Genomic DNA, 14,240 nt, shown 5'->3' on the forward strand with positions numbered 1-14,240 from the left:
AAAATTTAAAATTGTAGCAAATTTAGCAACTTGCCAAGAAAGCTATACTTACGAGGTGAAATTCCAAAAATTGGTAGCATTCCTCAGCCATTTTCTACTTCTGGCGATTCCAATAAGCTTTCATCTCCGTCTGACGAATCGTCAAACCGAATTCCATCGTAGTCATACTTTCATTAACTTTTTTTCAATCAATAATTAATGTTGCAGCAACATTGTTGCTTTTGTTTATTTTTATTTCATTTGACAGCTGATGGAAATTTGCTATTGTGAAAGTCTTAACTTATTGCAATTCATCGAATGAGCGTCATAATACCGAATGAACCCGAATTCCAACATTCACTAACGCTAAAACTCCATCTTTAGAAATATCTAAAACAGTAACAACTGCGCAGAAAAGTATGCTACATTGAGTAGCATATAGGTACAAAGAATAACAGCATAGTTCTAATGCTCTTAGATGGGATTTAAGCCGGAGTCATTGGTGCCGTATGTCGTATCGCTGTATCCGTATCCCTAACGTAATCAGCTGTTTATCGTTACGACGGTAAACCAAAACCCAATTGGTTGGCTACGATACGGTTACGACTTTAGCGGCACCAATAATCGATTGCATTGATTCTCATAAGGTTGGTCAAATCAGCTGTTAAAAGGTCACCGATACGGTTACCGATAAAGCACCAATGTTTCCAGCTTAATACTGGCTAGATCGGCTGAGTAATATTAGCTGTGTTTTTTTTACATCTATCTACGTTTACGCTTCAGCTTTAAAGGCCGATTAATGGTGTCCATAAAACCATAACCAGATAAAACAGCTGATTGAACCTACCTTATGGAAATCAATGTAATCGATTAATGCTGCCATACCATAACGCTAACGCCATAACCATACCATGCCAACCAATTGGTTTTTGGTTTCTCGCCATATCCATAACATAAAAATATTTGAGTTGGTGAATTTTTTTATGAAATTATCACGATTTTTAGGTTAAGGCACCATTAATCGAACAAATTGGAGATGGTTATAGATATGGGTATGGCTACGACTGTGGTGTTAGGGTTAAGGAAGTTTAATTAGCCCTTTATATGGACTGCTAAGCGATAAACTTTATCTTCTCTTCTGAAATTGCTGCGCATAAAATTATACCTATTCTTAAATTTTATTACGCAATTTCTCCTCTTAATTAAATTTCCTTTTCCTTAAAATTTATCGGTAGTTATTTCATTTGACAATTGCCGTTCATGAAACGATATTTCTATCACTTAATTGAGGGAAACATGTTTGCAAGTCTTTAATGCTTTATTATGCAAAATCATCACAGTTTATGACTGTTTTAAAATTTAATTTGAATTTCTTTAAAGATTTTCGTAATATGGCCATTAGTGATGATTCTGTGTGGGTGTGCTAATTTTTAGCGATCAGCTGTTAGTTGCGCTACTTTGTACAATGGCGGCCATTGTTGACATTAATATTGGTTTTGCATAACTTTTATTAAGAGAATTTCGTATTAAAAATGTCTAAAGCTGCTGGAAAACTTAAGTCAATGAAAAGGAATGTTGAAAAAATTGTACATACGACCAAGTTAAAGACTAATATACCGGCTGGAATGGCAGCTGCGGGTCCCCCGCTAGGCCCACAGCTTGGACAGGTTAGTTTTATAATAAAAATTTAAAAATAGCACATTGTGTTTGGCGAAACATATGTATCTATTTTTTTATTACAATAGCGCGCCATAAATATCGCAGCATTTTGCAAGGACTTCAATACGCGTACAGCTGAGATGAAGGAGGGAATACCCCTGCCATGCCGTATTTCAGTTAATAGCGATCGAAGCTACAATTTGCTTATACATTCACCACCGGCTACTTTCCTTCTCAAACAAGCTGCTGGTATATCTCGCGGTGCAATGCAACCAGGGCGAGAAATTGCTGGTATGATTACTTTAAAACATTTGTATGAAATAGCAGCAATCAAAATTCAAGATCCGCCAAATGCTCTCTTAACAATGCAGGTGATAATTGGTTTGAGTACACTGCTCAGTTATTTTCTGTCTTACTAAACATTGTTATAAATCATTGTTTTTTTTTTTTAGCAAATGTGTGAAATGCTTGTAGGTATCGCGAGGACATGTGGCATTAAAATTGTACGAGAACTGAAAGCAGATGAATATGCGAAATTTTTAGGGGAGCGACAGGTAGTAGTAGATGAACAAAAAAGAGAGCTGGCAGAGAAACGTGAAGCGAAGATGTTAAGGACAGGTTAATTTTGATATTAGCATGTTTTTTATTTATAATAAATCATATAAAGTTATTAAATCTACTCAAATCCAAGTTGTCTACGATCCTTAGCAGCATTTTTCTTGCGACGTTTTTCTAAATGTTTACTAAGTTTTCCGGACTCTTTAAGTTGTTCGAACTGTGTAACTAACTCTTTTGCACGTCGTTCCTCTGCAAAAACAAAAGAATATGAATGCTTAAAAATAAATATGAATCGCTACATATCAAAACACCTAAGTTCAGAAAGCCTGGATTTCTCCGAAATGAAATGAGAAAATAAGGGTATTGGTTGTTGTTGTAGCAGTGCTTCGGCCAGTCCAATAGGTACAACCAGTCAAAACAAATTGCCATCAATATCCTCTAATGGGAGTCCAAGGAAACTTTCTGCTTCAACGGGGGGACAATAATGAGAGGGTGTTGTTGGTGAGGTAATTTACTCATCCAAGCCGAGTTCGGTTTAAAATTCAAAAGTTGAACTCGACTTCATGGAGAGCACGAGTCTGTTTTGAATACTAAGCACACCAATATTTTGAGCTGTTCTCGAAATTGCAACGCTTTGAAGAAATACGTGATTATGAGGGGATTCAAGGGGTTGTGTAGCGCAATATATAGCTTCTCCAACCCAATTGTCAACCTCACCTTCGAGCGGCGAATCCCGTTTCACTAACAGACGAGGCTCCTCATGGAACTTGGGGGTGGGGACGGAGGGATGGCCTGAAGGTTGAATGTGGCCATATAAATCGTTCCCGAGATGATCGGGCTAGCACCTTAATGGTGCTGTGTTACCGGAGCGTACCGGATATTTATCCGGCAAAGGACCATCACATTCGTAACACTCCCAAAACCTACGGGGAGTAGCCTTATCGCTACAACAACAACACGTGCTTATGAGGTTTTAATGTAGAATGTCGTCGATCATATCGCTTTCGAGCCTGTAGGGGCTCCTAATCATAGATTAACTTAGTGTCCACTGAATGGTATTGTAAAATAGTCCATAAGAAGTCACTATTCAACCTTTCAAAGTCGGCTGGTTTCCATACACCAATTTCAACAGTTAAAACCGTTCGTGCCATAGGGTGCGATGAATTATATAAATGTTAGATAATAAAGAATACATAGTCTTACTTTTAGTAATGTAATGCGGCCGCAGTCCATTTTGAATTGCTTGTTGAATTTGTAGTTTTTCTTGATCCAATATCTTTTGCTTTGTATGCCATTTCTTTTCTTCCATATTTTTATTAATAAGTTTTTGCATTTCTAAGCGCAATTGCTTGCGCTCATCGTCGCTAGCGGTTTCCCGCAATTGTTTTTGAATACGAGCGATATCTCTTTGACGCACTTTCATAAGAAATTTATAATTTTCTTTAAAATGCTTTACATTAAAATCTCCACAGTTGGCATCAAATCTGGGATCACGAACTTGCTCATCCTCAGATTTATGTTTACTTCTTTGTTTTACTGTTATGAAGGGCACTTGCCTTTTGGCGCACAATTCCCGTGGACGATTTTTATTTAAACGTTTGAAGGAAGGATTGCGTGAATTTAGATTTTCTGCATTGTCAATTCCTAATACTGCTTCTTTATACAGTTTTGCACCTAGTTCCTCCTTTAATTTCAGTATTTCTTCAAAGCTCATTTTGCTAAGATCCTCTCGGATGGATTCCTGTGTAAATAAAACTAAGATTTTTCTTTTACTAAATTAAAATTTTAACTTACTCCTTGGTCCCCATCATGGGAAGCATGCTCACTGTCCAAAGACGACATTTTTTTAAAAAAATCGTAAGTAAATCGTAAATTGTCGAAATTATTTATTTACAAATCGCAATGTGTTTTCATTTTAACGAACAGCTGTTAAAGCAGATGTTATTAGGGATTGTCCAAATGAGATGGCAAACGCAAAGTGTATTGTTTACTATATAGTTTGGCACCTTAATTCGAGGTTATGTTGCGAATAGAGTGGAAGGCACTCGCAAGCCGTGAAAATAGGCACTCGAATGGAGTGGAATAAAGAACAGTAGGAAGACCAGAGTTGCATTGGATCAATCATTGCATCAATATTAAAGATAAATTTAGAAAAAATAATTAAATACTTGAGTATAAACAAACATTTTCTATCAATTACTGCAATTAAGGTGTCCTGGATGCTATATATTCCAAAATTATAACATTTTATGTCTGTTTAAAAATTTTACTTCAATTTCCCTAAGATTTCCGTTATATGGCCATTAGTTATGTTTGTGTGTGTGTGCAAATTTTGAGCGATCAGCTGTTAGTTGCGCTACTTGGTAAAGGGCGAATTAATGGTGACTTATAACCATAAAGCCATAACCAGATAAATCAGCTGATCGAACCTACCTTATGGAAAGGAATGTAATCGATTAATGGTGCCATACCATAACGCTAACGCCATAGCCAATCAATTGGTTTTTGGTTTCTCGTCATATCCATAACCTAAAAATATTTGAGTTGGTGAATTTAATAACTTTTTTTAGATTTTCTTCATTGTTTTGGATACGTTATGACTAAGATACTTATTTTTTGTGGAATATGTTTGTAATTTTTTGCGCTTTCATCATTTTTATGAAATTTTCACGATTTTTAGGTTAAGGCACCATTAATCGATCACATTGAGATGGTTATGGATATGGGTATGGTTACGACTATGGCGTTAGGGTTAAGGAAGTTTAATTCGGCTTTAAAGTTTACAATGGCAAAGTGTAACCAAACACTGACTGCCTTGGTGGTAAAATTTTTATTAAAAAATCGTTTCACATCGCTTAAAGTCATTTTGCTAGTCAATGCATTTAATTTAAGGAAATATTTTCCAACAACACTCAAAGATTTTGAAGTTTCACGTTGTTACAAGCCAACCTAATCTAAACGCACGCAAGTCATTTTCTGTCAAAAATGTCTCATGCACATACAACTTGTATGAGAGCAACCCAAATTGAATTTGCTGCGTGAAAACCTAACTCGATTTCCAATTTTTGTTCTGCGTGAGATTTAGATTTGACGTTTGCACACATGCTTTACATTGTCGCAACGCATGCTTATTTGAGTTAGGGCAAAAAACGCCGGTTGTGTGCGTGCGCTAAAAAAACGCAGTGCGGTTTTATTAGGTTGGCTTGTTACTGTAGAGATGAGCCCAGTGGCGGATCCAGGGGGGACGGCCGATCGCCTCCAATTTTTTTAAAACGTCACAAAAAAATTATTTATATAGGACTTGTTGTTGTTGTTGTAGCGATTAGGTTACTCCCCGAAGGCTTTGGGGAGTGTTATGGATGTGATAGTCCTTTGTCGGATACAGATCCGATACGCTCCGGTAACACAGCACCATTAAGGTGCTGGCCCGACCATCTCGGGAACGATTTATATGGCCACATTAAACCTTCAGGCCATCCCTCCCTCCCCACCCCCAAGTTCCATGGGGAGCTTGGGGTCGCCAGAGCCTCGTCTGTTAGTGAAACGGGATTCGCCGCTCGAAGGTGAGGTTGACAATTGGGTTGGAGAAGCTATATATGCGCTACACAACCCCTTGAATCCCTTATATAGGACTTCGCGAATTTCAGTCCCTACATCGCGTTATTGTGTTACTATTTGGCAGCAGTAATACATTCACGTCAGGAAATCTCCATTATTTTGGGAATTGTGGCACGCTCTGGCTTATCTAATCTAATCTAATATTTATATTATAAATGGCAAAGTTTGGATGTTTGGATGTTTGTCCAGACGTTTGTGACTCAATCACGCAAGAACGGCTGGACCGATTTGGATGAAATTTCGCACACATATAGCCAATAGTCTAGAAGGATCTACTAGCTATATATTTTTCAAAAGGGGCGTGGGCTCCGCCCCCTAGGAACAGTTATAATTTAATTATTATATTTTTTCGTCTTTGCGACTGAATCACGCCAGAATGGCTACACGGATTTTGATGAAATTTGGGACACAGACAGTAGTCTATTAGCGAAATTTTTTTCGAACATGGAAAGAGGGGTGGCGGTCCCACGACCCCTTCGAGAAATTATTTTTCAATAATTTTTACACATTATAACTTTACGTATACTGGCCTTCACCAATATCACAGACTCAAGGGGTCAAATAAGTCGAGGGCTTACAAAGTAAGCAGTGACACCCTCCGACCGTCCCCCTTTATCTCCCCCTCTGGTGTAAAATCTATAAATTGTTATAACTCAATATAAATTTTCTCCTAAATCAAGAGTTTTTGGTATCTGGTACATACAGAACGAGATCTAGACAATTTTGGAGGAACGATCAGTGGTCCTCTCCTCTACTCCCGCCATCCGCCCTCCATCAATTGTTTTTATTAGCACGCTTTTATTAGCTTTACCTGTATGTTTCTATGTAACTTTTTATTCGCTCCAATGCGCCTGCTGCCTTATTAACATGGTTTTATAATTTGCTTCACCTTATTTGTAATCCCGTAAGGGTCATATCGAGACCCTTCCGGGATCATTTCTGGATGGTTTTCGGGATCGGTCCGGGATTACGCCGGGGTAATTTCGGGACTTTTTCGGGACTATTTCGGGATCATTTGGGGACCCTTCCGACATCATTTCTGGATGGTTTTCGGGATCCGTCCGGGATCCCGTCGGGGTACTTTCGGGATCATTTGCGTACCTTCGAGAGATAAATTCTTGATGGTTTCCGGGATCATTACGGGACCTTTTGGGGGTATTTTGGGTCCCTTTAGGCATCATTTCTGGATGGTCCTCGGGATCCGTCCGGCATCCCGTCGGGGTCATTTCGGGACTTTTTCGCGACTAATACGGGATCATTCGGCATCATTTCTGGATGGCTTTCAGGATCCGTCCGGGATCTCGTCGGGGTCATTTGGGGAATTTTTCGGGATCATTTGGGGGCTCTTCGGCATCATTTCTGGATGGTTTTCGGGATCCGTCCGGGATCTCGTCGGGGTCATTTGGGGACTTTTTCGGGATCATTTGGGGGCTCTTCCGGTATCATTTCTGGATGGTTTTCGGGATCCGTCCGGGATCTCGTCGGGGTCATTTGGGGACTTATTCGGGATCATTTGGGGGCTCTTCCGGCATCATTTCTGGATGGTTTTCGGGATCCGTCCGGGATCTCGTCGGTGTCATTTGGGGACTTTTTCGGAATCATTTTGGGGCTCTTCCGGCATCATTTCTGGATGGTTTTCGGGATCCGTCCGGGATCCCGTCGGGGTCATTTCGGGACTTTTTCGCGACTAATACGGGATCATTTGGGAACCCTTTCGGCATCATTTCTGGAAGGTTTTAGGGATCCGTCCGGGATCCCATCAGGGTAATTTCGGGACTATTAGGGGATCATTTGGGAACCTTTCCGGCATCATTTCTGGATAATTTTCGGGATACGTCTGGGATGCCGACGAGGTCATTTCGGGACTATTTCGGGATCATTTGGGATACCTACCGGCATCATTTCTGGATGGTTTTTGGGATTCGTCCGGGATCCCGTCGTGGTCATTTCGGGACTTTTTCTCGAGTAATACGGGATCATTTGCGGACCCTTTCGGCATCATTTCTGGATAGTTGTCGGGGTCCCGTCACGGTCATTTCGGGACTATTAGGGGATCATTTGACGACCTTTCCGGCATAATTTCTGGATTGTTTTCGGAATCCTTTCGGGATCCCGTCAGGGTCATTTTGGGACTTTTTCGGGGCTAATACGGGATCATTTGGGGATCCTCTAGGGGTCGTTTCGTGACTTTTTCTGTTTTATTTCGGGATCATTTGGGGACCCTTCCGGCATCATTTCTGGATAGTTTTCGGGATCCGTCCGGGATGCCGTCGGGGTCATTTCGGGAGTTTTCCGCGACTAATACGGGATCATTTGGGAACCCTTTCGGAATCATTTCTGGATGGTTTTCGGGATCCGTCCGGGATCCCATCAGGGTAATTTCGGGACTATTAGAGGATCATTTGTGGACCTTTCCGGCATCATTTCTGGATAATTTTCGGCATCCGTCCGGGATGCCGACGAGGTCATTTCGGGATCATTTGGGATACCTACCGGCATCATTTCTGGATGGTTTTTGGGATTCGTCCGGGATCCCGTCGGGGTCATTTCGGGACTTTTTCTCGACTAATACGGGATCATTTGCGGACCCTTTCGGAATCATTTCTGGATAGTTGTCGGGATCCGTTCGGGATCCCGTCACGGTCATTTCGGGACTATTAGGGGATCATTTGAGGACCTTTCCGGCATCATTTCTGGATAGTTTTCGGAATCCCGTCAGGGTCATTTCGGGATCATTTAAGGATGGCTTTCAGGATTCGTCCTCGAACCCGGCAGGGTAATTTCTGGATTTTTCCGAGACTATTTCGGGATCATTTTGGGACCTTCCCAAGATCATTTCTGGATGAATTTCGGGATTTGTCCGGGATGCCGTGAGGGTCATTTTGGGACTATTAGGTGATCATTTGAGGATCTTTCCGGCATCACTTCTGGATGGTTTTCGGTATCCGTTCAGGATCCCGTCGGAATAATTGCGGGACTTTTTCGGGATCATTGGGGTCCCTTCCGACATCATTTCTGGATGGTTTTTGGGATTCGTCCGGCATCCCGTCGGGGTCATTTCGGGACTTTTTCTCGACTAATACGGGATCATTTGCGGGCCCTTTAGGTATCATTTCTGGATAGTTGTCGGGATCCGTTCGGGATCCCGTCAGGGTCTTTTCGGAACTATTGGGAGATCATTTGAGGACCTTTCCGGCATCATTTCTGGATAGTTTTCGGGATCCTTTCCGGGTCCCATCAGGGTCATTTCGGGACTTTTTCGGCATCATTTAAGATTGGTTTTCAGGATTCGGCCGGGAACCCGTCAGGGTAACTTCTGGACTTTTCCGAGACTATTTCGGGATAATTTTGGGACCCTCCCAAGATCATTTCTGGATGGATTTCGGGATCTGTCCGGGATGCCGTCAGGGTCATTTTGGGACTATTAAGTGATCATTTGAGGACCTTTCCGGCATCACTTCTGGTTGGTTTTCGGTATCCGTTCAGGATCCCGTCGGAATAATTGCGGGACTTTTTCGGGATCATTTGGTGTCCCTTCCGGCATCATTTCTGGATGGTTTTTGGGATTCGTCCGGCATCCCGTAGGGGTCATTTCGGGATGCGTTCGAGATCCCGTCAGGGTCATTTCGGGACTTCTTCGGGACTATATCGGGATCATTTCTGGATGGTTTATGGGATCCGTCCATGACCCCTTAAGAGTCATTTCGGGACTATTAGGTGATCATTTTAGGACCTTTCCGGCATCACTTCTGTATGATTTTCGGTATCCGTTCGGGATCCCGTCGGAATCAATGCGGGACTTTTTCGGAATCATTTGGGATCCCTTCCGGCATCATTTCTGGATGGTTTTCGGGATTTGTCCGGGATCCCGTCGGGGTTATTTCGTGACCTTTTCGGGGCTAATACGGGATCATTTCGGGATCCTGTAGGGGTCGTTTCGTGACTTTTTCTGTATTATTTCGGGATCATTTTGGGACCCTTTCGGCATAATTTCTTGATGGTTTGCCGGATCCATCAGGGTCATTTCGGGACCATTTTGGGATCATTTGGGGACCCTTTCGAGATCATTTCTGGATCCGTCCGGGATGCCGTAGGAGCCATTTCGGGATTTTTTGTTACTTTTCCGGGAAAGTTTTTTCGGTCATTTCGGAACCTTTTCGGGATCATTTTGGAACACCTTCAGGGATCATTTCTGTGTGGTTCTCTGGATACGTCTAGAATCGTGTCGCTGTAATTTCGGGTTTTTTTGGGACTATTCGGGGAACTTTTGGAGACCCTTTCGGGGCATTTCTGGATGGTTCTCGGGATCCGTCCGCGATAGCGTGGGGGTCATTTCGTAGCTTTTTCTGGATTATTTCGGGATCATTTGGGATCCTATAAGGTTATCAGCTCATTTAGTTCTTTTTTTTTACTCAATTACAAAAATAAAATGCATTAGACAGAAAACAAAATTTTAAACAGATGATAAGCAGGCTAACGCGAATAGCCCATATATTTAAATTTCTCCTTGCGGACGGGGCCGCGGGTAAAGGCTAGTACTATACATAATTCTACATAAAGATAAAAAAAATATGTAAAATTAAGTCAACCTATATTTCTTTGAAAGTCGAGGGCTCGTACTTTATGAACAATGTGGAGAGTTGCTTAAATGTGGATAAACTTTTAGTTTTTTTCATCTAAGATAACTAATAAAAATAGTTGTGAATTAGGCTAATTGACACATTTATAATGTTTCAAAACCTGTATTAGAGCTTTCAATACACCACCCGAAAATTCAACACAAAATTATCAACAATTCAATACAAACATATGTAAGTACTTATATATTAATTAATTTTATGTTACACCCATATGCTGGCTTGCAGTGACTGACAATTGCAATAGTTTAGCTTTCATTGAAACATTAAAAATTATAGAAAGAGTTGACATTTTTATTACAATTGTCAGTCAATTCAAGCCAAAATATTGGTGTTAGGTTACATAACAAACAATAATTTATAATGGCTTATTATTAAAATATATACAGTCACTAAATTTGGCTCGACCTTCATTATTTTCGATATTTTTATAAAAATATGTATTGTTATATAATACCAAAAATCCAAATAGAAACTTAAAACTTTTTTGAAAATTCGGGAAAATTACGCGAATTTTCATGCAAATTTTCAGCTTTTCGGTAAGAATTTTTAGAATTTTTCTGAGGGATAATTTCTAAAAATTCTTACTGAAAGCTAAAAATTTGCATGAAAATTCGCGGAATTTTCCCGAATTTTCTAAAAAGTTCCAAATGTGTATTTGGATTGTTGGTGTTATATAATAATACATATTTTTATAAAAATATCGAAAATAATGAAGGTCGAAGCAAAACTTAGTAAAAACTGGAAAAATCTGAGTGATGATGACTTTTGTAGATGAGTGTAGATATGTATGTGTATTTGTATGAAAAATTTTAAGGTCATTTTATCTTACTTAAAAAGTGTTATATACCACCAAACGCCAAATCAGTTTTCTACTGCAACTGACCTAGGGAGCTCGGAGCGGGCGTGCATGCTTGTTTTAACCGGGCTTAGTTACTCGGGAGGTCGGGGTTCTTGCTGCGATCCACCCTAGTGTGAGCGTATGTATATAACTATACATTTTCATGCACTATGCGGACTAAACCGCCTAAAGACAAAGAGTTAAAATAAAAGCACAAAAGCCAAAAGCACACAGCCTATATTCGTTGCTTACCCTATTGACTGGCATAGTAGGAACGGACGAACTTCTTACAACAGTGGAATGAAAAACCTCAAGGTGAAGGTCGTAACACACAACCAAAAAAAACAGGACTACGCAAAAGTAAAGTGTGCCTCAGCAAAAGGAAAATGTATACACCAGCGTGTGGAGGAGATAGGTGTCGTTACTCCTCTGAGTGTCTTCTCAATTCCCTGCCCTACCTTGTATTGAGAGTTACTGGCACTCTCCCATACCCAACCAAAATAAATAAACTCACGACTGCATATTTGGCTTACAAGACCATAACTATAATCTACACTTTATTCATTATTTTGAAAACTATGATTTAATTACCTTATGTATGTAAACTACTGTACCGTTTATATTTCTGTACAGGCATTACTAAAAAGGTTTTAACCAGCGGCTTAAAGCAACTTGCTTTGTGAAGCGACATAAAGCGTTTCCAGTATTAAATAATTTCTTTAACTTGTTTCAAATATATAAAAATAACGTATATAAGTGTTGGACGCAACGATTATAATTAATTGGATTCTGAATCCCTTTGTAAATGGTAACAACAAAACTCAAGAAAACAGTTTGTCTATTTAATTGAAGTTTTCTTCAAGTTATCTTTCAAAAAAAAAAACGTTGCACATGTAAGAGAATAGTTGCATTGAACATCTCTTAGCATTGCTAAGATTTGTTAGCATTGCAGCTACACTCCTCTCAATGAATGTATGGCATCTGAAATTCATGTGTGGATCTACATACATATATTATTTTCATTTTATGTATCTATTCCTATTGAAATTTTGTAGGTATCTAAATGAAACTTATCGTTCAATAAAAACTAAGTAGCAAAAAAACTTTCCTTAAATTGGTTTATAGGTTTATATCAATTAAGCGTTTCGGCAACGCCGTTTCGACTATTTCAAGCCTATAAAAAAATCAACGTTTGCTTAGTGTTTATCGCAAGAACTTTTTTAAAGAATCTGTATCCTTTTACAATGTTAGTTGGGTTAAATACCCAAAAAAAAAATTTGTTAAATTACGATTTCCACACCTGTAATGAATTCCGAACAATAATTCATCGTGAATTCATGCAGACCATTTGCACGTATATATGTATATACATACGTTTGTTTACAAGTAGAAAAACCCACTGATGTGTATCACCCCCAAAGTGAGGTGTGGAAAGGAAATTTAGTTAAACACGAATGAAAATCATTCAAACTATGAATACTGTTCACTCACGCTTTGAATGATTTAAGCAGAAAAAAGAATACGGTAGTTGGCGTACTCTAGTATTTTTGTTAAAAAAAATATATACGATTACAAATGTATACATATGCATATAGCTAAATTTAAATTAGGGTAGGACTTACGTTATCCAACGTTGTTTGCGCAAACATGTTGTGATGTTCCATATTGTTACAATATTGTTATTTTGTTTAGCTGGCTTAAATGAGTACCTATATCCAAATGTATGCTTCTCTTATTAAAGATCTTTCTTCGTATTTACTTATGAAAATAGCTTATACAGTTTTTAAATATAATTTTGTAGTATATTTGGCGACTATAAATTGCTTAGACTTCGAGTCGTGTTGTAATCAAAGTTGTTTGCAGTTTTCTTAACTTCGCCTCAAATTGAAATATGCAAAAAAAATATTGTTTGGTTAGTTTCCATTATATATCGCCTTTTTCTTTTCTTTTTTTATCTGAGAAAGAGGGGGTGGAGGCGGTGATATAAGAATATGCAGTAAGTGATCACCTTCTAAAATCGTCCACTTCTTGTCGGAACCCGCCAATTATGGTTGGCCATCCTTAATCCTCTGTAAGTATACGTGCACGTGTACCCCGTCATGATCATTGCTGTCTTGTGCTAGACGCGAGCGTGCACTATGAAACTTCTATCAAATTGCGTGAGACGTCTTTCCACTCACCCTTGTCGCCTGGATCAATCACTTTTTCTTTTATGACGAATTGTTTGGCAGATTCATGCCAAGGAATCTTTAGACAAGCGGCGGCACTCTGCTTGATATTACAAGCGAATTGATACAGGTGCGATTTACGCCCCTTTTCTTTGATAAAAAGGAATGGAATTTTCCTTCAAATATATGCGCAGAAACGCTGCTGCGACTTTTAGCAGTCCAATTGCGGTGAGCTTTTTGCACAATTTTTGATGATGGCGCACAGAACACCGGATTATAAAAAAAATACAAACTTTAATGGTTTACCCAAATTATTGGTGTCCTCTCAAATAAAAAGATTGTATTTCGTCTCGATCCGCCGGTAAAATGGCCGAGCCAAACGAATTTTTTTTCCATCCCACCTCTATTCTCTCTTTCTCAGCTGTTTCCTTTTTTGACAAACCGTGGTAGTGTTAGGTAACGCAAAAGAATAAGGTATATTCAATTTACTACTTAGATCACATCAGGTGGGTTGATATGATGACTGATTCTACCCTAAACAAATCCCCACCCACAATTCTAGGAGAATGCAAAAAAATTAGTTAAGATAGCGGATAGCCATAACAAAAGTTGACTTAAATCTCCCCTTCTCCCTCCCAAATCGTGCTGGATCCGCCCCTGGATGAGCCGATCATATACATTGTTGAACCACATGATGGAATTAAAGAAAGTGGCGCATTGCCCATGTAAAGGCCGAATTAATGGTGAATTATGCGGCAGTTACGAACGTACGTACCAAAA

At 39.5% G+C, this 14,240-nt stretch overlaps 2 protein-coding genes across 3 annotated transcripts; one reads left to right on the forward strand and one right to left on the reverse strand.

Moving 5' to 3' along the window:
* The first annotated feature begins 1,416 nt into the window (after positions 1–1,416).
* mRpL11 (mitochondrial ribosomal protein L11) lies at positions 1,417–2,339 on the forward strand. Its single transcript, XM_067761399.1, has 3 exons — positions 1,417–1,646; positions 1,725–2,009; positions 2,091–2,339. Exons 1-3 carry the CDS (start codon positions 1,512–1,514, stop codon positions 2,259–2,261), a joined length of 591 nt encoding a protein of 196 aa, XP_067617500.1. The 5' UTR covers positions 1,417–1,511; the 3' UTR covers positions 2,262–2,339.
* LOC137237594 (ribosomal RNA processing protein 36 homolog) lies at positions 2,262–13,805 on the reverse strand. Of its 2 annotated transcripts, none has more exons than XM_067761398.1 (3): positions 12,915–13,805; positions 3,400–3,951; positions 2,262–2,445 (listed from the first exon to the last, which is right to left on the reverse strand). In XM_067761398.1, exons 2-3 carry the CDS (start codon positions 3,908–3,910, stop codon positions 2,315–2,317), a joined length of 642 nt encoding a protein of 213 aa, XP_067617499.1. In that variant the 5' UTR covers positions 3,911–3,951; positions 12,915–13,805; the 3' UTR covers positions 2,262–2,314. The 2 variants fall into 2 exon arrangements, with proteins under 2 accessions (XP_067617499.1, XP_067617498.1); XM_067761397.1 differs by lacking the exon at positions 12,915–13,805 and adding an exon at positions 3,991–4,157 and having other exon boundaries at positions 3,400–3,937.
* Between the last annotated feature and the right edge of the window lie 435 nt (positions 13,806–14,240).

The sequence above is a fragment of the Eurosta solidaginis genome, chromosome 1, assembly GCF_040869045.1.
Source record: "Eurosta solidaginis isolate ZX-2024a chromosome 1, ASM4086904v1, whole genome shotgun sequence".
Taxonomy (NCBI): domain Eukaryota; kingdom Metazoa; phylum Arthropoda; class Insecta; order Diptera; family Tephritidae; genus Eurosta; species Eurosta solidaginis.